The sequence below is a fragment of the Pipistrellus kuhlii genome, unplaced genomic scaffold (assembly GCF_014108245.1).
Source record: "Pipistrellus kuhlii isolate mPipKuh1 unplaced genomic scaffold, mPipKuh1.p scaffold_m20_p_16, whole genome shotgun sequence".
NCBI lineage: Eukaryota > Metazoa > Chordata > Mammalia > Chiroptera > Vespertilionidae > Pipistrellus > Pipistrellus kuhlii.
The window spans coordinates 22,391,065-22,416,838 of record NW_023425471.1 but is presented as its reverse complement, the minus strand read 5'-3'; the positions used below and the strand labels follow the sequence as shown (position 1 = coordinate 22,416,838).

Sequence of the window (25,774 nt, the reverse complement as noted above, 5' to 3'; positions counted from 1 at the left end):
GAGAATTATTGATCAGCTGCCTCTTGCATACCCCCTACTGGAGATGTGCCCGCAACCAAAGTACATGCCCTTGGCCAGAATTGAACCAGGGACTTTTCAATCCACAGGCTGATGTTCTATCCACTGAGCCAAACCAGATTCAGCATGATGCCTATTTCTGCTGTCTGTCTTTCTCTGCTACAATTTAAGCTACTTTAGGACATGGATCTTTGTTCACTGGTCTATCTCAAATGCCTGGAACAGTGATTGGCACATAGTATTCAATAGGTATACACTAAATGTTGTTGAATAAATGAATGAGTGTTATTACTTAATAGACAATTCATTTGTGATTTATTTCTAATCTAAACAAGAAATATATTCTTGTGAAAGGTTTTTTCCCCTTAAGAACAAATCCATGAGGATTGATAAAATATTTTAAAAATATTTTTGATCTCCTTAAATGAATGACATTGTGTTACATATTAGATGCCATTACTTACTGAGTAGATTATTATCTATTTGAAGCTGGTATGTTTATTTTCTTATAGAATCCTAGACTATCAGAGCTATAAAATATTATGATAATTGTCTAATCAATCCCTTCATGCCATCCATGACAGTACTCCTCAATATGTTGGAATGATACAAACCAAGAGAAGCTTATTTAGGATCTGACAATTGCCTTTCAATTGGGTAATCCATTACCAGTTCCATAGAAAACAATGAAGCAATTTCTAAAGATAGTACAAGAACTAACTTCACCATTAGCCACTCCCATGGAGAAGAAGAGAAGTCATATTATTCCTCTTCACAAACCCATAGACATGTATATGTGGGTGTATGCCATGCCAGTTCAGTCTTTGCACTGGAGAACTACATTCAGGTTATTTGGCAGAGTATCAGGGCTTTATAAAAACACTAAACATTTCTATATGAGTCATTTATTTTTATAAAATAGAGGAGGAAAATATGGAGTCATGGGAATGATGGGGGTAGATATTGCTGGCAGACAATCTAGTCTCACCTTCTCATGTTACTTCTTGTATTTGCTGTAGAGTGGTAGAGGCAGTTTGCTAACCATAATTCATTACTATAAGGGTGGGTGGAGGGAAATTAGAACCTGCAGTTGCAAAACTGGTAGATTAGTCTGATTCAAACTTTTTTCATAACACTCACAGAACTAAAGTAGCTAAGGTAAAGTGAGATGTGAGCAGTGGACAAAATGTGGATAGTTTTAAAAGCAGTCTTGAAACAGCCATTCTTGGTGAGGCTTTGTTGTTGTTTTTTTTGTTGTTGTTGTTGTTTTTCCATTTCTAGCTACATGCCACATCTACATTAGCTAATGGCTGGGAAATCCTGACAGCATTCTGCATGTTTATTAAATGAGTTCAAACCTGTATGTTTTAGAGTGTTTGCTCAAGTGGAAAATGGGACAACATAAATTTCTTAAGGTCCTTAAAGGAAAACCTTGTGGTTTAGTAACAATGAAATGTTTGATTCATTCAGGGGAGAAATTATTTTTCTGATTTGTGAGCTTTTTCTATTTCTATTATCTCTATCTAGATGTCCATATTTCAAGGGTCAATGGGGAGATTATTGGTATATGGGAGCCAAATGTGACCAACTCTGGAGTACTCTGGACTTGATTTTAGTAGCAACATTGCCTGGAATAGGACTGGCTTTAATAGTTGGTGTAACAATCCAGACTGTTCACTACTGTAAAAAGAAGTCAAAGAAGAATATAAATGATGACGGGTAAGAAATTTCAAAATACCTCCTAGAATAATGGGAAATCTCTTGTGAGATCAGCAAACGAATAAAGAAATAATGGATATTATTTATCACACATGCTCCTGGTATATTCTTTCATATTCATCAACATTTAATTATGTTCAAACAAAAAGGTCCAGATAACCAAAATCACTTTGGTCATAATATGGGTACATAAAAAACTGATAAAAACCCAATTGTAATTAACTAAAGAATTATCCTGCTACAGTGTCTTCCTTCTATTTGTGTGTACCACACATACTGTCCTAGCGGGGGAGGAGTTGCTGTACCTCTTATTCATCACACCCTCCAGCAACAATGTCAGAGAAATGCAAAGAAGTATCCAATGGACTTGACTGTAATATGACTCAGCTCCTGTTTTCTCATCTATAGAATAGAGATTGTTATAATCTGGCATACCCACCTTACAGAGATGATGAGAATGATACTGAAAGCAAAAATCATTTACTTGTATATATAGGTTGAATTATAAATCTTTTATACCTATTAATTCATTTAATCATCACCAGCATCCTATAAAATAAAGATTATATTACCAAAGCACAGATCAAATAACTTGGCTGAAGTTATAGGGCTAAGTATGTACCCAGACAATCTGGTTCCAAGCCTAAACCCTTAACTCCATGCTATAGGAATGGAATCTCATAAGACAAAACATTGCTTTGAAAGTTGCATAGCCCTGTTGCATACCCTTTGTCTCTTTACTTGAAAGCATGCAATACCCTTTATATTTTGTGCTGCCTGAGAACCATAGAGATATGAAGGCTAAATACCAGTAGGGTAAAATCTCATAAATTTTAGACCAGTTAATTCAAATTAGCATCTACTTTGAAGTATCATTATCCAGTGACAAGATAATGTTAAACTGTATGCAGTATGAGAGTTTGAAATATTATTTTAAAATTGGAAGTAGCTGGTAATGTAAGTCTCACACTTCTAAGAATAGGCTTACAAAGTATAATAAAATCACCACTTTTAACAGTCTTAGATATTTGCTAGCCAACATTGCTGCCATTTCAAAATCCTAAGCTTTGTTTGTACCATCATCCCATACTCTTTAAAATGCAATGTGGTTCATAAGTATATATGCATAAAATCAATGCTAATCAGCATTGTGATGGAAGACTTGACTTGAGGTGGTGAATAGGATAATTGATATATTGTAGAATTGTACATCTGAAACCTATATAATTGTATTAACCAATGTCACCCCAATAAATTTAATGAAAAATAAAGAAATTAATGTGGAGAATTTCGTATTATCCCTTGACTTAAGTTAGAAAACTCCTGAGATTTTAAAGAATTATTATAATTAGAAATCATACCTGTGAACAAGTCACCTTTTAAGGATTCTCCACAGCTTTTCTACTAAAAAGCTTTCTAAAACATTGAATTTGTTTCCTAATCTTCTATCTTCTACTAAATGGCTATGACTGAATGAGTTGCTTAGCCCCTGATTCCTCCTTTATACATTCCTACTTCTTCATAGCCATGAGAATCAAATAAAACAATTAATGGAAAACTTCATTGAGAAGCAAAGGCAAAATAAAAGCCTCGATTATAAATCAGGATAATAGTGGTGTTCATAAGTGTTTGGACTTATTTATAGGCTTGTGGGATGAAAATTAAACTGCCTTATTTATATTTTCCTCTAGTCAAAATATAATTTAGTTTAAACTCCTTTTTCCCCCTCTGTCAATTATGAATTGACAAAGTGATTCTGTATATACTTTGGAAGATTCCTTAATATAGTGAAAAAAATATGATAATGGATGTAGGCAGAATGGGGTTCAAGTCTCTGGCCCAAAAATCAATGACTGTGTCACTTTGAGGAATTTCCTTAAAATTTTTCAGCCTCATGTTTTTTCATCTACAAAAAATGGAGTTAGCAATTCCTATTTTGCAGGGTTTTTTCCTAGATATTCAAATAAGATAATATAATTTTTATGAAATAATTTGATATTTAAAATTTTCTTTTAATTCCATCAAAAAACTAAGATGTATTAATGGAGGAATACAGGGATGCATGGATGGACACATGATGTTAAAACAAGTATAGTAAAATATTGGCGATAAAATTGAGGTGGTAGATTCATGGGTATTCACTGTAAAACTTAATTTTGCTATATATTTGAAAATTTTCATAATAAATTATTGGGATAAATTACGGAAAACACTTTGAGCATGGAAATCATTAAAAAATAGTAGATTTTATCATTGCTTTGTCTCAGGTACATTTAATAACAGAGTCTAAGATGGGAGAACTCATTCTGTATTGTCAAACATTATTCTAAAAAATGTGGTGAAGGCCTAGGGGTGGGCATTGTGGGAGCTGGTTAGAGGGAGTCAATGGAAGACAAAGGGAGGACATCTGTAATACTTTCAACAATAAAGATGTACATTTTAAAAAGTGACTTGTGACAAATTAAACAAGTGTTTTATACTAACTATGTGTTTTTATTTAACTTGCCAGAGAACAAAGGAATTCATCAGGATTGCAACCTCAGCATAATTATGCCTATGCTTTTGATACGGCTATGAATTGTTCTCAACCTAATCAAGGCCAGGTAAATACCAAAACTCACTTGTCAGGTAAACTAAGTTTACAAAAGACACCAAAAAGAGAATTGCATTGCAGAAACAAAAAGAAGCTTGGGAGATTGAAGAAGTATTCAGAAACAATAAAATGAAGTGTTATCAGAAGACAGAATTGCTCAAATAAGGGATGGTTGATGTGGAGTTATTTATCAGTAGAGAACAGGCAAGGCCTGAATCAAATTACAATGGGAGCACTCTCTACTTCTTTCCCTCATTTGTTTCCAAATAAAATCAAGTTAAAAACACATATCAATGAGGAAAGGAAATAACTTAAAAAAAAAAGAAGGCAGCAAACCAGAAAGATACGGATAAGAGAAAAAGAATTTGAGCCATGTGGCTTCTTTTTATACTAGAAGAATATCTCTTTTTTATCTAATATGTTATTAGTAACTCATATCCTCTAAAACAGATTTGTGGGGATTTATTTAAAGTCATTGTACTTCAGTAACAGCTCTACATACAAAGAAAGGTCTGATGACATAATAGACAAGTATCAGCAATAAAGCTTTTATTGTTTTAAATAAAACAAATCACTAATAAGATACCACAAAAATATTGTTTGTTATGGTATATTAACCCTAGAATATACCAAATTAAAATCTTTATATTTTAAATAAGATATACATTGAATTTAAACAATTTGAATCTCAGTATAATTCTACGTATGTTCCTGTATGGTATCTTCTCAATAATATTAAGGCCAATTAAAACTGAAACTTGTGAAAAGGTTAAGAAAAAAAAGTTGCTAAAGGGTTGAGAATTAAGGCTAGTTATGATATATTTTCTACTCAATGTCAGAACTGTTAAATGTTGGGACTTAAATTATTCTATGAAAGGAAAATTAATATGTGTGTGTATTATATATAATGTTTTAAACAGATGATTAAGATCCCCTGGATGAATATATTATTGTAAATAATACTAGTTATATGGTGCACGAATTCTTGCACATTGAAAGGAAATTAGAAGAAATATTTTAATATCACTATTTGCCTTTTCTCTATAATAGAAGTGTCAACCAAATTTACAATGGACAATGACAGATGGAAACACACGTGTGTGATTGGCACCAGCGAGAGCTTTATATTGATTGTGCATGCAAGAGTCAACTTAGCCTTTTATAGATCTAATATAATAATAGAGGAATTGCAAATTTGTCCATTACAGCATCACGTCATGACCAGATCAGCAGGCTGCATCCCCGCCCTCTGCTCAGGAAGCTGGAAGGCCTGCGGTAGGATAGGGTACGATAGGAGGGGATAAGAAAGGAGAGGGAGAGGAAGACAGGCCTGCATGCACACAGGCCAAGAGGAGAAACAGAAATACAGAAAGGGAACAAGAAAAAGATGCAGAAATTGAAAAAGGAAGGAAACTGCAGGCAGAAGGGGGTGGCAACCACAGAGGGCAGAACAGGTGCGCCAGGGGAGAGGCCAGCGCAGGCAGCTCTGAGAGGGGAGCCCCACCCAGACGTGGGAGAAGAGGCAATAACTGCCATTGGCAGGGATGCTCCCATGGGCTTCTGGGCGGAAATGCTCCTGACTCACAGCAGCAGTGCCCAGGCTACACGGGCCTTGGCCACTCTCACTGGGCTGGGCGTCCCAGGCAGGGAATGGGAGCAGGACAGTGGCAGGGAGGCCAGGAAAGAGGGGTGGTGGACACCTGGCCAGGGCTAATCCCTGGGCTGAGGATTAACGCGCCCCCCCCCAACAGAAGCTTTAAGAAGGGAAGGAGGGAGGGAAGAACTTTATAAAGGAGTCAGTAGAGCAGAGTCAAAGAAGGAAAGAGAATGTGTGAGTGAACTGTAGGAGCTATGATGGAAATCAAGTATAGTTGTGTGCTGGGGACACATTTTAAAAGTAGGAGTCAGAAAAGAAAAAAGATAAATGATAGTGAATAATTAGGCAGGTAGATAGATATTAAAACAGTGGAAGTAAGTAGAGAAGGATGTGGATGAGAGGAAAAGAGGGAGGGAAGAAAAGTTTAAAAGGGGAGCTTAACAGGAGAATGGGAAGAAAGAAGAAATGGGGAAGGGTGCAAAGCAGGTCCCAGGGAGGAAGTGGAGAAAAAAAATCAAGATGGACAGGAAAGAAAAGGGGAGGGCAAGGGTAAAGATAAAGGAAAGAAGGAATGTGGGGAGGGAGGGAAGGTAGGAGAAAGATTGGAAGAAGGATGACAGAACAAGGAAATAAGTAGGAAAGAAAAGTAGGAAATAAGAAGGAAAGAAAAGCTTATAAATGAGTCAGTAGGAAAAAAGTGTTATATAAAGGAGAGAGAAAAATTGTGTGAGAGGGAGAAGCCAATAAGGAAGTCAAATACAATTGTGTGAGAAGAGGATAAGATTTTTAAAAAATTAATAGGGGCGACCAAGCCAGCAGGGAAGGGCAGTTAGGGGGATCAGGCAGGCAGGTAGTGGTTAGGGCAGGCAGGCAGGTGAGTGATTAGGAGCTAGAGGTCCCGGACATCCACTACCAGTTGGACATCCCCCAAGAACTCCCAGATTGTAGAGGGTTCAGGTCAGGCTGAGGGACCACCCCCCATGCACAAATTTTGTGCACCAGGCCTCTAGTATAGAATAAACTTGCTTAATTAGACTTGCTTTCTGATTTAGTTAAACGTTTTGCAGGTCAGTGAAGCACCCCAACTTCTCTTTCAGCAACACAGCCATAAATATCAACACAAAACACATTATTACTGTAGATCACACAAGGAGAACAAAGGGTAAAATATAGTATTTGACTATATTATGTGCAGTGAGAAAACCTAAAATCATTTTCAAGGAACCATTTCTTATTTCTTTTCAGTGGGATCAAGTTTCTAAGCTTTCTAAATCTCTGTTTTCTGGCTAATGAAAAGAAAAGAAAATTCCAGCGAATCTCCTATCTACCTACTCCAGGACTTCTGTGAGGATCAAATGAGATGAGGCATGGGAAAATGCTTCATAGACATTTGGTTAAAGTGTGAAATGTTTCCACCTGTATTCTTGGGCTGAAGAAACTCAAAGAAGGCTAGTCACTAGGAAAGGAACTAGGCATTGCTATATGATGTCATTACCCGAACAGACACGTAGCATATTACCCATATATGCAATATATGAGTCTTAATGCAATATCCATTCCCTAGCCTTTTTTACCATGTTGAAAAAGAACAGGATCCATCATTGCATCTAATGTAGGAAACAGCATACCGATTTGTTTCATTTTGTTTCAATTTGTTTCATTTTCCCTATTATTGGGAACTGGTTTACAATGAACAAGCAGGTCCCTTTCAAAAGCAGGTTCTCTATCTTCCTTTATGAATATGATGGCAACTTCTGTTACACTAGATAATTATATCTACCCAGATCACTATTATGATCATATTTAATTAGCATCATTACTTCTGTGGGAGCAATAACTTTTGCTGCTGATTCAGATTGGGCTTCCTTTTCTTTTTTATTTTATTTTATTTATTAAGATTTACATATGTGTCCTTATCCCCCCATTGCCCCCCACCTACCCCCATTCATGCCATCACCCCCTTGGTATCTGTGTACATTGGTTAGGTTTGTATGCACACACACAAGTCCTTTGTTGATCTGTTCCCCCTTAACACCACCCTCCCCTACCTTCCCTGAGATGTTTGATGGTCTGATCAATGCGTCTCTGTCTCTGGATCTTTTTTTGTTCATCAGTTTATATTGTTCATTATATTATATTCCACAAGTGAGTGAGATCATGTGATATTTATGTTTCTCTGACTGGCTTATTTCACTTAGCATAACGCCCTCCAGTTCCATCCATGCTGTTGTAAATGGTAAGAGTTCTTTCATTTTTATAGCTGAGTAGTATTCCATTGTGTAGATATAACACAGTGTTTTAATCCACTCATCTGTTGAGTCACCCCTAACTGCCCTCCCCTGCCAGCCTGGTCACCCCTAACTGTCCTCCCCTGCAGGCCTGGTTGCCCCCAACTGCCCTCTTCTGCAGGCCCGGTCACCCCTAACTGCCTTACCCTCCTGGCTATCTTCTGGTGGCCATCTTGTGTCCACATGGGGGCAGACATCTTGTGTGTTGTAATGATAGTCAATTTGCACTTTATTCTTTTATTAGATAGGATATCATCTCAATAAATTCAATATATATACGTATTTTTAAATTTAAAAGCATGAATAAGTGTATGAATACTCCCCTATGAGTTTTAGTTTACTCAGTGTATGAAGTGTCATATGCTGATGATCTGATCATTCAAAAGGGACCTCTGGAGTCATGAATATATAGCATGGCAATCTGAAACTATATAATACTGACAGGATAATAGCTTCTCATGGTTACAAACCCCAAATTTAAGCCACTGATTGAAAGGAGACCAAACATGAGATTTAGCATAAACTAGGGTAATCCTGTCCCCAGTCCTGTTTTGTGAATACAAGACAAAAGATAGTGCAATGTTCAAAGATAAACTATCAATAATAATCTGATTGGAAGTAAAGATTTCTTTTATTATTTGTTGTTTACTGTTTAATCTGAGAAAAATAAAATCCACAGACAACAAACATAATTATGATTACTTATTTATATAATAGAATCAACACATTATTTAACTCTTGTACTTTCTTGGTATTTTTATTAAAATATGTTATTGAAATGCAGTTAATGAATATATAACTGTCATTAACATAGTTAAAATGTGTGTTTTTTCTGCCTGACCAATTTTTATCTTATAATTTATTGAATTAAATAGCTAAATTGGTAATCCTATATAATAAAGAGGTAATATGCAAATTGACCATCACTCCAACACACAAGATGGCGACCCCCATGTGGACACAAGATGGCCACCAGAAGATGGCCAGCAGGGGAGGGCAGTTGTGGGCATTAGGCCAGTAGGGGAGGGCAGTTGGGGGGACCAGCCTGCAAGGGAGGGCAGTTAGGTGTAATCAAGCCATCAGGGAAGCGGTTAGGCCTTGATCAGGCTGGCAGGGGAATGGTTAGGCCCTAACCATTAGGGGGTGATCAGGCTGGCAGGTAGAAGCAGTTAGGAGCAATCAGGCAGGCAGGCAGGCAAGCAAGTGGCTGGGAGCCAGTAGTCCTGGATTGTGAGAGGGATATCCAACTGACTGTTTACGCCTGATTCCACTGGGATCAGTCCTAAACAGGCAGTCAGATATCCCTCGAGGGGTCCCATATTGGAGAGGGTGCAGGCTGAGCTGAGGGACACCACCCACCCCACACACGAATTTCATGCACCGAGACTCTAGTATAATTTTCAAGTGTACAATTCTATAATACATAATATGTATATGACATTTTGTGCTCACCATCTAAAGTCAAGTCTCCCTCCATCACAATATATTGACCCCCTTTACCATTTTCATCCACTCTCAACCCACCCTTCCCTTTTGGTAACCACCACTCTGTTATGTGTCTATGAGTTTATTTTGTTTGTTCATTTGCTGCTTTCTGTTTTATATCCCACATATGAGTAAAATCATATGGTTTTTGTCTTTTTCTATCTTACTTATTTCACTTAGCACGATACTCTTTAAGATTCATCCATGCTATCGCAAATGACAATATTTCATATTTTTTTGTGTTTGAATAGTATTCCATTGTATATATGTACCATTCTTTATTCAATCATCTGTTGAAGGATATTTAGGTTATTACTGTATCTCAGCTACCGTGAATAATGCTACAATGAACATAGGTGAAAATATAGCTTTATGAATAATTTTTTTCATTTTTTTCAGGTAGATACCAAGAATAGAGATTAATGAGTCATAAAGTAACTCTGTCCTTACTTTTTAAAGAAACCTCCATACTATTTTCCATAGTGGCTGTACCAGTTTACAATTCCATCAGCAGCGAGTGAAGAATCCTTTATGTCCACATCCTCTTTAACACTTGCTATTTCTTCTCTTATTGTTAACAGCCATTCTAACATGTGTGAGGTAATATGTCACTGTGTTTTTTTTTATTTTATTGAATTTATTGGGTGACATTGGTTAATAAAATTATATAGATCTCATGTGTACATCACCATTTATCCCCAGAAATACTTTTACCTCTCACAATCCCTTTCCCTCTGGCTATCACCATACTGCCATACTACTCTCTGTATATATAATACTCTCTCTCTCTCTCTCTCTCTCTCTCTCTCTCTCTCTCTCTTTTCTCCTTTCTCTCTCTCTCTCTCTCTCTCTCTCTCTCTCTCTCTCTTTCTCCTTTCTCTCTCTCTCTCTCTCTCTCTCTCTCTCTCTCTCTCTCTCTCTCTCCTCTCTCTCTCTCTCTCTCCCCCCTTTCTCTCTCTCTCCCCTCTCTCTATCTAGTCTCTTTACCCTTCCTACAACCCCCCTCCCCTCTGACAGCTGTCACTGTGGTTTTGAACAAGTGTTTTCATGTTTAGAAAATCTTGTCCTTCCAACTGTTGTGTTTAATCTGAAATAAGAAAGTCTGTGTTTTCTTGCCTATATGTTTAAGAGTGTAAATAACCCAAGCCTCAAAAAAGAAGAGACAAAATGTCTCTCATACTCAGAAACATTATCATTAAAGATTCCTTAATCAAGAGGGCCATTAAAAATAAATTATCCTTTGTCTAGGTTCACCATAATAATTGTTAGATATGAATTGATGACAAGAGGAGTTTAAAAAGAAAATAATAACATGTTATTATGTGCTATTTGGATATTTTCTCCATTTTAAATATGTCCTCAAAATTTATCTACTTATTTCTCTATTACTATTTAAACACTTAAGTTTGGCATTGAGAGTTTTTCTAAGATGGTTCTTTGAAAATATTCAACCAAAACTGTGAGGAAAAAAATCTGTTGATCATCTGTTTCCTAACTATTTTGGTAGATCACTTTGTCTATTCTGAGTTAATAAAGAAAAACTTAGTTTATTTTCTGGCACACAAATTTATTAGATAAACTTAAATTTTATATTCTAATCACAACTTTGATAGATTCTCTTCCCTCCACTACCCAACAATATCATTCTTTCCTCACTTTATTCATCTACATTGACTCTATTTAGTATTATTTCCAGCATTCGTATCATTGCTGGCAAATGTCTCATTTCTCCCTAGTCATTTATGCAGCTGGCCCATGTCCAATATCTGAATCTCAATATACAGGTAACACTATTGTGCTACAGCATGGGCTTGCCTCACTGAAAGTGCTCACTATTCAACTGTATAGGAGAAGCTTGAACCACTGGTACTGCACTTGCAAACTGCCCACTGCCTAATTTTCTCCCTATGCTTCTGCTGCTCCCAGCACCTGGAAATTTTCCAAAGAATTGTTCCAGACCTCCTACCTCCAAACTATGTGGTTGAAACCAGAGTTTGAATTTCATGGAACAACATGAAAATCTTATAAGAATATAAGATGTTGAACCAGAAGCCTAGAAATTACTGGCTATTAGATGGCAACATAAGCATCCTGGGCCTCAGATTTTAATTAATCTATTTTATAATGTCCTTAAAAGGACCGATGAGATATTATATACAAGCAGCTTGATTTAGCATCAATCGGGATAAGCCTATTCCTAATCCTGTGTTAACACTCTTAAAGTGATATCTGTTATTGATATTTACTGTAAATAAGATAGTGTAAAATATTCCATGTCAACTGTCTATTGGGAGGAAACAAGCAGGATGCTGTACTACTTTGGCATTCCAGAAGTCTATGAATGTAGATAAAATAACACTATCCTGAAAAGCAAACTATTACAGTACTTTCCACCAACATGTAATCAAAGAAACAATGTCACTGGTGGGTAAAGGGATAGTGGAGAGGGCATGGTGAAGAGACCTGAATTATTACTAAATTGCAACCTCATCTTCAGCAACTATCATAGAATGAGCCTGTACTGTTGCTCTAATTCCAGAAGGGCCTATGATGGGACAAGAGGCACCACCTAGGCTTCTCAGAGCTCAGGTCTTTGCACAAGGATAAAATTTGTTTGTATTCTGTTCACATCTCCTTGCTATTACAGTAGATTCCTTCATCCCTCTAGGATGATATGAACCCATAAAGCTAACTCTGTACCTGTCCTTATTGGTTCCCTTAGTAAGGGGATTAAAAAAAGAAACTCTCTGCATGCTGGCAAGGTGGATCACTAAGTGCTTGTATCTGGCCTATAAAATTTTATGCTGGCTGCTGGAAAAAGAAATAACTTTCTGATGCTAGATGGGTAGGTTTGAGAACTAACTGGACTCCATCCAATATAGTCTCCCTCCACTGCAAAGACAAGGGATGTATACTCTACATCCTCACTTGATGAAAAAGAAGGTGGCAGATAATGGCTTTCAGGTCCAACCCTTGACAGACATGGGAACAAAAGGCAGCTTATAGACAGATAACTGGCTTTGTATACCCCATAGTTTATCCCACCAAGCCTTAGTTATTTAGGGGGTCACATGGAGTGGCTAATAATATCCATTATCTTCTTGGTCTTCAACTCCTCCTGATTGGCAATCTATGACCCCATCAATTTCCATCTATGGAGCAAAATTATTAATAAAGCTGGGACTTTAGGATACTTATAATGACAGGAACAGGGGTATCTGTAAAATAACCTTTCAAATATATCTCCATTTGAGTACACATCATTTTTTTTAATAACCTATGATAGAAGCCTGCTGCCTTTCATTGATTACTGAATGAGAGTAAAGTGACCTTCTAGATCAAAGGGTGTTTCATCTACCTACTTATATCTTGATCTAATCATACCAGACCTCTGGAAACTTTGAGTCTTTTATTCCTAGATTGTCCACTTTTGGGCCAATCTTGAAAAATGTATTTGAATGTCTGGAAGTGCAATTCTAATATCATGCTCTATTCAACCAAGGAATTCCCATATGCCAGACAAGTGATTGGTGGTCCTGGATACAATGCCTTTAAGATCATGGAGCAGGGAAGCTATTTTGTTATATGAGAATTCAGGAAAACATCTTCATGTTTATTTCTTTATGATTTACTAAAGTCCCGGTGCACAAAGTTCATGCACAGGCGCAGGGGCGGGGGAGATCCCTCAGCTTGGCCTGCACCCTCTCATAGTCCGGGACTCCCCGGGGGATGTCTGCATGTCATGAGCTGCTGCACTGCCAGCATGAGCCCAGTTTCTGACTGAGTGGCAGTCCCCCTGTGGGAGCACACTGACCACCAGAGGGCAACTTCTGCATTGAGTGTCTGCCCCCTGGTGGTCAGAGTGCATCACAGCTACCGATCCTTCGGGTCGTTCCACCATAACCGTTGCTTAGGATTTTATTATATAGATTTTTTCCATACTGGTTAAAACCTTGGCTATAAATATTTCAGTGAAGTTTTGAGGGCTGTTTTGAAGGGGTTTGGTGCCATGTAGTGGTGCTTCCAAACACCATAACTTAGAACATCCTGTGTAACAACAAGTGGAACCATCATCATATTCATACTGGGCCAGGATAGAATTCTGGGTCTGAATCCTAGCTAAAACCACTAGGCAGGCTCTCTACTTTGTGAGAGAGAAATTTAGAAAGGCAATAGAGGCTGTCCTACTCTGTAAAATTTTCTAGCCTGAAAAATTTATAGGGGAAAATTTTATAAAACTTGGACAGCATCACATGGTCCTAATCTTCAAGAATAGCAGGATATAAAATGGCCTGCATCCTATGACTTTTCCAGTATATATTTTTTTTCTAGCAGGCCACTGTTAGAGCTTTGGTTTATAGATAATGGGGATGAAAGGCATTTAATTGAGAGTTAATGAGATTGCCTCAGGATATAACATAGAGTATGAAGAAAAAAGATCAAGAATGAGGAACTATACCATTTATGAGCTCTGTGATGTAGGCACCTCACCAAATGCCAATTTTATCATCTAAAAAATGAAGACAAACTCACACACCTTGGGGTAACTGTGTACAGCAATAAATCATTCAATAATTAAGAGCTATAATTAGCATTATCTTGCATGTTCTATTCAAAAAAGGATTGTGTTGGGTAAACAAATCATTTCATATGTTTGTGAGCATAAATGTCTAGACTGCAAGAATGACTTAAAAGACAATGCAAAAAAATAGTTCTAATGGTGAAAACTCCTGGATGGCATTATGATAGGGTGAAAGTACATATCACTTGATATGTCATTATTTTCCCCTAAAATCATACCACTCATATTCCTTTTGAAAAGGTCAGTCTGGTGGTAATGCACCAAATTATCACCTTCTACATTAAAAAAGCAAGGAAGGGATATTATCAATCCATTATCTTATATTCCCTTCCCTTAGAACCCTCTGGAAATGATACTTGGAGAAAGAGTCTGTAAGTGGACATTATTAAAAAGAGAATTTATTCATGAATACGCAGGATATATAAAGTATTTAACTATTACATAAACATGCATTGAAAAATATTTATTGAGTATCTACTATTTGTCAGACACTCTGATAGATACTGGAGATGTAATGTCAAAAACAAAGAATTCAGTCTCTCATGGAGCTTCTAGTCTAGTAAAAAACTCCACAGATATCTATGAAATAATAATAAAAATAAACATAAAATTCTAATTGTAATAATTGTTTAGAAGGAAGGCAATGCTAATTCAATTCAAATGGTACATGTAATAGGACAGAAGGAAAGTTATATCATTTATTCTATGCCTCAAATAATTTGCCATTCTTTCATCTATCCTTCTTTTCCTGTGCTTCTTAGACTAACTGTCTTATTTAAAGCTTCTACAGGCATGTATTAAGCAAAATAAATATGTGAATCAATAATAAAAAACTAAGTAATTACAATTATAACTTCAATCTCTGCCTTATGTTAAACCACTATTATTATATTGCTCACACCATATAGTACATTAGAAAATGTTAAACATAAAAACCTGGTTTTACAGAATTATTAGCTGGTTTGGGGACAGTAAGATTAGATTAGTTTTGTATATCTATAAGATGAGCATTTATATTGAAAATAAAAGCCCAGAGAAAGAACACTATGTTTTGACTAAATTTCTGAGCTTCCTTAAATTTTTACTCTTTTTTTTACAATTTTATTAAATATTATCATATCCCCCAATTTAAAAAAAAAATTGTTTTATTGTTGACAGTATTACAGATGTCCCCCATTTTGGCCCCCTGCCCCCAACCCCCACCCAACCTCAAGTCTTCACCACACTATTGTCTGTGTCCATGGAATGAACTATGTATATATGCATTTAAGTTATTAAGTTCTCCCAAATTTCTGGAATTATTTTTAAAATGTTTTCCTATACATTAAAATATCCATGCCTTAATAAGTCACTGGATGACATATTTCATTTCTACCAGTAGATGGCAGTGATTAGCCTTTACATTGTTCATGATCCAGATATTGAGTGGTAGAGCCTGCCCTGTATAAATTCAAACACAGAAAAACAAATTATAGCAACATACTGTAATAAAAGTTATGTAAATGTGAAAAAACACAAACCCTGTAGTTAAGGACTCAGTCAATTTTTTCAGAAGACTGTACCACCAGTATAAAATTTTGATGATTCTAATAAAATTTTAACTGGTTTGTGTCACTGTAATGGCATTTAAAAGAAGAACCAATCACATAAATAATAGGAAAATAGAAAACTAGAGATGCCAAAGGATTAAACTATCTTTTTCTAAAATATACATGTTATTGAAATGCATTTTCCAAAATATTAATTACACTTTTCATCATTTTGGAGACTACAGGTGGTTTTTCTTTATTCCTTTAATTTTTCTATGTTTTTTAAAATTTCAGATTAAAAATTATTTGCTTTTTTCAACTATACTAAATAAATGATAAAGTGGGAAATAACTTCAAAACCAGAAGAAATTAAAAGAATCACAAGAGACAACTTAGCTCAACTCTGTGCAGATGTATTTTAAAAGATTAATTAAATCATTTTCAGGGAATATATAACTATTAGCAGAAAATGTAATGAATTTAAACAGACTGATTTCCATGAAACTCGTAGAGAAAACCCCCCATCCGCAAAAATGCACACAAAAATCCCTAGGCCCACCAGTTTCACTAATTCCAATGATATTTAACTATTTCAAAACATTTAAAAAAAAAAAAAACTACCAACATTTTAATGGATATCAAAAATCTGAAAAAGATAGCCTCTAAAAAGAAAATCACAAGAGAGTGGTGTAAAAATGCTGAAGGAAAGTAAGAGGTACAAACTTTCAGCTATAAAATAAATAAGTCACAGAATGTAATGTACAGCATAGGGCATATAGTCAATAATATAATAATTTTGTACAGTGACAAATGATTACTAGATTTATCACTGTAATTGCTTCCTAATGAATATAAATGTTAAGTAACTATGCTGTAGACTTAAAACTCATATACTATTGTATGTCAAGTATAATCTAAATAAAAAAACATTAATTTTTTTAAAAATAAATCTTTTTTGTTCAGATTATTACAAATGTTCCTCTTTCCCTCCTCCCTCCCCCAATTGCTCTCCTCCACCAGGTTCCCACCCCACCCTCTGCCTTTTCCCCACCCCCCATTGTCCTCATCCATAGGTGCACAGTTTTTGTTCAGTCTCTTCCCACACCCCCCACTTCCCTTTTCCCCGAGAATCATCAGTCCACTCCCCTTCCATACCACTGATTCTATTATATTCACCAGTTAATATTGTTCATCAGGTTTTTTATTTTCCTTGGCTTTTAGTTTCATTTGTTGATGGTTACATATTTATCATAATTTTTATCTTTATCTTCTTCCTCTTCCTAAAGAACCCCCTTCAGCAATTCATATAATTCTGGTTTGGCGGTGATGAACTCCTTTAGCTTTTTTTTATTAGTGAAGCTCTTTATCTGGCCTTCAATTCTGAGTGATAGCTTTGCTGGGTAGATTATCTTTGGCTGTAGGTTCTTGCTATTCATCACCTTGAATATTTCTTGCCATTCCCATCTGGCCTGCATGGTTTCTGTTGAGAAATCAGCTGACAATCAAATGGGTGTTCCTTTATAGGTAACTACCTGCTTTGCTCTTGCTGCTTTTAATATTCTCTCATTGTCTTTTGCTCTTGGAATTTTAATTATGATGTGTCTTGGTGTGGTCCTCTTTGGATTCCTCTTGTTTGGGGTTCTGTGCACTTCCTGGACTTGCGAGTCTATTTCTTTCCCCAGGTGGGGGAAGTTTTCTGTCACTATTTCTTCCAGTATTCTTTCATTATCTTGCTCTCTCTCTCTTCTTCTGGGACCCCCATAATTCTGATGTTGATTCATTTGAAATTATCCCAGAGGTTTCTTACACTATCTTCAACTTTCTGGATTCTCTTATCTTCTTGCTTCTGTAGAGGAGTGTCCTCTGGCTCTTTATGTTCCAAATCTTTGACTTGATTCTTGCTATCTTCCATTCTGTTTTTAGGAGTCTGTATAATATTTTTTTTTCAGACAATGTATTCTTTATTTCTAGTTGATCCCTTTTCATATCCTCACAGGTCTTGTTTATTTTATCAGCCTTTTCTAGGAAATTCTTGAAAAACCTTATAAGCGTGGTTTTGAACTCTATATCCAGTTGCTTTTTGTCCTCCATTTCTTTTGTTTCTGCTCTGTTTCCTTGTCTCGGCATTTTCACAGCTTCCCTGAGTTGGTAGGGTGGCTTTGTGTGCTAAGGTGTCCTATATGGTTCAGTGAGTCAGCCTCCCAGTTACCTGAGGTGGACAGTCTTGGTGTAGCCCTTTGTGGGCTGTGTGTGCAGTCTTGTTGTTAAGCCTTGCTTGCTGTTGGTATCACTGGTAAGCATTGATCTCCAAGCCAATTGGCTATGAGGATCAGAAGTGTCTCAGCGAGGAGGGTTTCTGTATTCCGCTTGGATGGGGTGGAGTCTCAGGGTGGCACAGACAAGCCTTGGTGAATCCCGCAAGATTGGTTGCAGGCACACGCACCTCTTTGGTATAGGCGCAGACAAGCTTTGGATTCCTATCTGTCCTTCCCAAGGAGAGTTCTATTTGCGGCAAAAGCTAGCCACTTGAAGGGCTTCTGTGCTTCGCTTGGATGGGGCGGAGTCTCGGGGTGGTGCATACAAGCTTTGGTCAGCCCCTCCCTATGAGGGTCTGGTTTCTGAGTCCCACAGTAATGGCCGCTGGCTTCACATACCTCCGAGAGATTTCTGTCCACTGCCTGACAGTCTGGCCTCTCCCTGTCTGGGGCCATCTATTAAAGCAATAGGGTGGTTCTGTTTTCCTACCGAACAAGAAAGCTATCCATGCATTAGCTGTCCACCCTCTCCGCGCGCAGGGAGTAAGCCAGCAGGGAACTCGGCCCACCCTCTCCATGCTCCACAAGCAAGCCAGCAGCAAAGTCTGGCGGCCACCTTTTCGCACAAGCAGTTCATCGCACCTTCACAGTTCCTGAGGTTCAGCGTGCCTTCTCTCTCCTTCCCAGATGGTAGAGCCCCCTCTCGGCCAGCCACCCGGTGCTTCAGGGCGATGTTTCCCCTGTTTTCCAGTTCTAAATTCAAATTTGTTGTGGTAGGCTGCATTCAGGTGTCTACCCTAGGCCGCCATCTTGGTTTCTCCAAAACATCAATTCTTTATGAAAAAGAAAGATATAAAGCCATCAACAAATTACTTTTATGAATATATATACTAAAATCCTGAAAAAAAAATAATAACAAACAGTATCTAGTGACACATTAAAATATAACCCATCATGATAAAAATTATTCCAGGAATGCAAGGGTATCTATATACCGTATTTTCCGGTGTATAAGATGACCCCCCCTAATTTTACAGTTAAAACATAGGTTTAGGCCTATATTCGCTGTATAAGACTACCCCCCACTTCCGAAGCAACACCACTTCTTTTTTTAATAGACTGCCTCTCTGACTCTGGCCAATCTGAGCAGGCTTTTTTTTCCGTTTCTAGGTCAAGAAAATGTTTCTTAAAATTCAAACCCTGGAAGGATTGTCAAATTTATTTTACCAAAGATCATATATCAAAGTGTATTAGGCACAAACATAGGCCCATGATTAAAAGGTGGCTTTTAAAAAATACCTGATGAATATAACTTATAATCATTTTTAATAATTTATAGAACTAGGAAAGGACTAAATAAAATGAGGTTTATTCTCTAACTTCATTTGTCCTTGGATGTGGTCAGCAAATTACACTAATTGGATTTCTGCTATCAGTCTTCCTGAGTACACTGATATTTAGCATCTGGTTATACCCTCTGGTTATGGAGGCAAAATGCACATGATTTACTCTTAAGTGTCCCTGGTTTAGGGAAGATTAGATTTACTAGATGGCTCCAAATTGCTGTTTAACCATTTCAGTTTCCCTATTCTACAATACTTGTCTTGGCTTACTGGCCTGTGTTACTTACTTAACTTCCTTTTGCCATTTCTCTTCACAAAATTCTGCAACTTTCTCAAACTCTCTACAGCTTTCACAAATCTTTCTTCTGAACCCTTATAACTTTCAGAAATAAGTAGCTTTATAATCCACTTTTTTCCCCTTCAAAATGCATCTCTATGCAGTAACCCTTAAAAACCTTAATTTTTAGGTGACATGTAATTAACATCCCTCAGATTAACAATACATTCACATTTATGAGCTATTTCAAATAAAACACAAGACTTATTCATTAACAGATTCAAATCCATCCTCTAGATTCTCCATATGAGGCAAACTCCAATGAATAATATTTCAGTATTTTGTTATTTCAAAATACCTAGATATTTAATAATTTTTATTATTTAATCCAGCAAACTCCAAAGTTTTAAGTTACCAAAAATTTTGGAAAACTATGTGTAGCCACATATAATTATCACTGAGAAAGCTTTATCATATACCCTTCATTTTAGTTATATTTATTTTGCCTTAACAACTTTGATATTTTAAAGCCAATTATTATTACCCAAGGCATTTTCATGGCAAACTTTGTAACAGGGATAATTCACTGACTTTCAGTGGCTTTAATGTGAAAGTACTATTTTTCTTTTACAAAAATGGGAGTGCTATTTCTGCAGCCTACTGGAGGACACTTCTATAGCTCTGATCCTTCTAGGAAAAAGAGTGGGGGGGGGGGTTCAAAGGTTTTGTTTCTCATATTTTTTCCTTCTGAGTAGACTAAAAACATGAAATCTTGCATATAAGAAGAGATCTTAAAAACAGAAACAGAAAAACTGCACAGTAAATAAAAGACTACTCATAAAAGGGTGGACATTAGCCTTAGAATCTTATCTCACACTGACCCATCACAGCAAATGGGTTCTGAGTGGCACAAAGCCCAAACAGCAGAGGCAGAGGATTCCCTATGTTCATAAAATGGTGAAGAACAAACAAAGTCCCCCAAAGATAAGAATGTAAGCAAAAATAATCAATAACCAAGTTACATTACAGACAGACAAGAACTTTCACTAACTAAGAGTTTCCAGTAGTTGATAACGTGAGAGAGAGAGCAGGAAGGATCCTCAAGATTAAAAATTCTTGGCAGCTGCTGAGAAGTTTCTAGCAAAGTGAAATATGCCTCATCCTTAAACAAATTAAACCAAACAACAAAGACACGTAAAACAACAATCAACAGATACTCATGTATAATATTTACAGGCACACAACACAGAGACAAGACTTAATAAATCAGAATTTTTTTCATGGATATTACAGATGTTTTACATTGCCCAATACTTAACAGCCAGAATGTGGCCCAGAGGGCTCCCAGGTGGGTTCACCAGTGAACATTTGAAAACAGCCTGTTGTTTACAGATCTTATCATATTCTACTTTCTATAGCAAATATTGACTGGTATCCACAGTTGTTCTGGCCAAAAAATGCCAAAGGCGTCATATGGTAATTTCCAGACAAGACATTAAAGAGTCCTTTTGTAAATGGACTGTCAGCCCCATTTTCTCTAACACTTTCCCTTATTTCTTTAAAGGTATTAAAGGAGAGCAATACATGCTTCCAATTACCTTGCCAATCTTCCATAACTTGGCAAGCCAAAAGTTCTTCTTCTAACATAGTTTGTCTTATACATGATCCCATAACTGAGGATCTAGTTGATGAGCCTTCCCACATCGATGGTGGAGGATTGGGAAATATTTCTTCTCGCGGTGGGGTCTTAGGCATTGCAGGCTTTACATGCTCTACTTCAGGAAGAGGGGGCAGTGGTAAATTCTCCTGGTGTTCTATAGGCTTTTGATCCTCAATAGGAAGTGGGCATAGTGCAACTCGAACAAGAATCCAGATGGTTAAAGATGACAAAGACACTTGTTTTCCCTGGGCTTGATTTCTCTTTAAATTCCTATTTACTTATTCCCAGAGATCAAGGTCTAATGTTACAGCATCAAGAGACAAAGGGTAATAAGTTATAATGGCCTGAAAAAGGCCCTTTAAATGTTTCTTTGTAACTGAGGCACCATTCACTTTTAACGACTGTTTAAGCAGTTATACATTGTTGTTTTATGGACAACTTTGGTCCCATTGTGAAAGTTTAGCTGAAAAACAATTCCCTGGAACTTGGAAATCCCAAGGGATCCAAGGGATTATAAATTATAACAGTCTGCAAAAGGACCTTTAATTGTTTCTCTGTAAGTGAAGCACCATTTTCTTTTAATAACTTTTTAAGTAACAAAGAGATCCGTTAGTTGGTGGACAGCTGCTGTCCTATTGTGAAACCCTAGCTTAGGGGTGTCGAACTCAATCAGAGAAGGGGCCAAAATCTAAAATCCAGCCTAAATCGCGGGCCGAATGGTTTACTGAACAGTCATAAACTGTCATTGTGATGGAAACGCAGCGGAGTGCAGTGATGACAGCGCGGTGCGGGCCACATTGCAAGGCCTGGCGGGACAGATTTGGCCCGCGGGCCTTGTGTTTGACACATGTGCTAGCTGAAAAACATACCCTTGAACTTGGAAATTCTAGGTCCTCACATGGAGAATCACCTTGCTGGGGCTGACCAGCAGAACCTGAGCAACAGATGAATGGATTACTATGACACAATATTTGCTTCAAAAGAGAGAGGCTAAGGAACTGTCTGACTAAAGGAACCAGACAGCCTCAATTGCCTGCCATGTTAGGCTTTTATTGTAACAGCAGTTTGAGATAAAGTTTATCTTTTAGACACAATCAGTAGGGTAATTAATATTGTTTGTAATGTCCTTTAAGCAAGGACACCCAAATATTAATTATAAGGATTCCAGTAAACACCTGGGGGTCTGCATATGCACAGACTTGTTTGGAAAGGTCAAGGAATAATTAGGGGCACTGCCTTTGACACTCCCCTAAGTTGGAATTCCAATAAACAGGGCAGGTGGCCTTCCGCACACTTCTCTTTTCTCACAATGTCCTCCTTACAAACTTTCTAACCAAGTCTTGTGTGCTCCCCAACACTCCTCTGTCCAAATCCCGCCGCACCCCTGGCCTTCACTACCTTATTTTCTGTGGGCTAATGCATATAAGTTTTTTTGTTAATCCCTTCCCACCTCCACCTCCCCTGTTCACTCTGAGATCCATTAGTTTGTTACATGTTTCCATGACTCTGGTTCTATTTTATTCATTAGTTTATTTTGTTCAATAGATGCCTTGTTTGTTTATTTTGATTTTTAGATTCAATTGTTGATAGATATGCATTTATTGCCATTGTATTGTTCATGTTTTCTTCTTCTCCTTCTTCTTCTTCTTCTTCTTCTTCTTCTTCTTCTTCTTCTTCTTCTTCTTCCTCCTCCTCCTCCTCCTCCTCCTCCTCCTCCTCCTCCTCCTCCTTCTTCTTCTTCTGGAAGATCCTTCAAGATTTTATGTAATATTGGTTTGGTGGTGATGAACTCATTTAGCTTTTTCTTGTCTGTGAAGGTCTATCTGACCATCCATTCTAAGCTTTGCTAGGTAGAGTAATCTTGGTTGCAGGTCATTGCCATTCAGCCATTCATCACTTTGAATATTTCTTGCCACTGCCTTCTTGCCTACAAAGTTTCTATTGATAAATCAGCTGACAGTCATATGGGCACTCCTTCATAGGTAACTAATTGCTTTTCCCTTACTGTTTTTAAAATTCCCTCTTTGTCTTTAAACTTTGGCATTTTAGCTATGATGTGTCTTGGTGTGGGCCTGTACTTGTCTTTCTTTCACCAAATAGAGGAAGTTTTATGTCATTATTTCTTCAAATAGGTTTTCAATATCTTGCTTTCTCTTTCTCTTTCTGGCACCCCCATAATGTGAATGTTGATATGGTTGTAGTTGTCCCAGAGGCTCCATACACCATCTTCATGTTTCTTAATTTTTTTTTTCTTTTCACTCTTCTGATTAGGTGTTTTTTGCCTCCTCATATTCCAAATCACTTATTTGATTCTTGCAACCTCTACTCTACTGTTGATTCTGTGTAAATTATTCTAAATTTCAGTTAATGTAGCCATCATTTCTGACTGATCTTTTTTCATGTCTTTGGTTCTTTTCACTAAGATCTTTGAAATTATCACTAAGTCCCATGAAGCTCTTATTAAACTCCTTGAACATCCTTATAGCCATTGTTTTGAATTCTGTATCCAGTCATTTGTTTTATTCTATTTCATTTACTTCTTTTTCTAGAAATTTTTTTTGTTCTTTCATTTGTGACATATTTCTCTGTCTGTACGTTTTTGCTGTTTCCCTGTGGGTTTTTTTCTTCTTCTATGTATTAGGTAGAGCTTCTATGTATCCTGAAATTGGTAGAGTGGCCTTATATAATAGGAGTACTGTAGGGCCCAGTGCTCAGCCTCCCCAGTCACCTGAAGCAGGCATTCTATGTGTGCCCCTGTGTGGGATGTGTGCACTCTCCAGTTATAGTTGAGCCTTGATTGCTGTTGGAGTCACTGGGAGGAATTGGCCCTAAGGCCAATTGGCTGTGAGGACCTGCTGTGACTACAGCAGAAGAGCTGCTGTGCAGGGGACACCCCTGTGGAGCAGGACTTGTTTCAGTGTGGCTTTGGTTTCAGTGTGGCTTTTGGAAAACTCACTGAGTCTTCCCCTTGAATATTTCTCATGGATGAGTAGGGTTGTAATTTGGCATGATCTGAAGCTGTCCACCAGGTGCACTGCCTCTGTGGCCTCCAGGAAGGTGCAAAGTCAGCCACTGCTGTGCCCTGCCTGGGGCCATCCGGTAGAAGCTACAGAATGACCTCAGATGGATCCTATTTGTATTGGACTCAGAGATGCCCAGGAGAGACCAAGCTGTGAACTTTGGCAAGCTTCAGTTAGGGCTGGGCCTGGTTCCACTTATCAAGAGGTATGGAACACACTAAGTCCAGCTGCTGTTTGCTTGAATGATTTTAGGAAAGTCTGAATCTTGAGCCAGAACAGGCCATTCATATGAAAAAGCCTCTGCATATAGCTTGGGTGGGGCTGTAAATGGAGTGGGGGTTCATAGGGAATCACAGTTTGGGAGGAATAGTGTGAACCAGGTTGATGGGAGACTCATACACGGTGCCTGCCAGTCAGCTCTGTGGTAGGGGAGGTCTTAGCACAGGAACAATGACCCCTGAGAGCAGCTCTGTCTGGGATAAAGCTGCCCCAGGGTTCTTATCCCAATGCCAGGCAATCCAGTTCCTTCCCATATGTCACTGTTCCTCCATCCCCCACACCCTGCTAAGCCTTTTACCCAGTGCTGGTGCTCAAAAGGAGTGAATCCTAGTAAGTCTATGTGTTAATCGTTTGAGAGGAACTATCTGGGTCTCCAGCAGCCTCCCTGTCTCTCAGCCACTATCCCCACAGGGTTTTATAGCCCGGAGTTACAGGGCTTCTCTTCCCAGCACTAGAATCCTGGACTGAGGGGTCCATTCTGGGGTTTGAAGCCTTTGCTTCTGGGGAGCCTCCTCAGCCAAGATATCCCTCCCAATTAAAAATACACCACATTTGAGTGTCAGACCAGACCATTCCGTGCTTCCACACCTCCTACCAGTCTCAATGTGCTTTCATCTTTAAATATATGGTTGTAGGACTTCCATTCAGCCAGATTTCAGGTATTTCTGAATGATGGTTTTTCTGTATTTTAGTTGTGGTTTTGATTTCATTGTTAGAGGATACAAATACTTGTGTTTACCTATGCCACCATCTTGGTTTCTCCTTCTAAACAGTATTTTTTTTTTTGTCCACTTTCACCCACAGCATCTCTTACACATTGCTTCTATAGTGTACACTACATTGAATCATTAGGATATACACCTATATTCTTTATACCTAGTGCTAAGCAAAATGCCTAGGACCTACCCTGTTTCCCCAAAAATAAGACAGTGTCTTATACTAATTTTTGCTCCCAAAGATGCGCTAGGTCTTATTTTCAGGGGATGTCTTATTTTTCCATGAAGAAGAATATGGTACACATTTATTGTTAAATTAAAATAAAGGAAATTTATTACCTATATACGGTATGGTAGTACGGTAGTTGTCAACACAAACCAGACAAACTGTGAATCCTACAGTATCAAGAATT

General features: G+C 37.6%; 1 protein-coding gene and 1 long non-coding RNA gene across 2 annotated transcripts in view; one reads left to right on the top strand and one right to left on the bottom strand.

Moving 5' to 3' along the window:
• LOC118720054 overlaps positions 1-25,774 on the top strand; it is a 65,040-nt gene that overhangs the window by 6,355 nt on the left and 32,911 nt on the right. Inside the window, exons 3-4 of the mRNA XM_036440010.2 lie at positions 1,546-1,737; positions 4,247-4,340. Of these exons, the coding sequence (XP_036295903.1) occupies positions 1,546-1,737; positions 4,247-4,340 (286 nt within the window). The remainder of the gene's footprint in view (positions 1-1,545; positions 1,738-4,246; positions 4,341-25,774) is intronic.
• LOC118720055 lies at positions 4,244-22,665 on the bottom strand. Its single transcript, XR_004988345.1, has 3 exons — positions 22,655-22,665; positions 16,531-16,540; positions 4,244-4,357 (listed from the first exon to the last, which is right to left on the bottom strand). It is a non-coding gene; the product is annotated as an uncharacterized LOC118720055 (long non-coding RNA).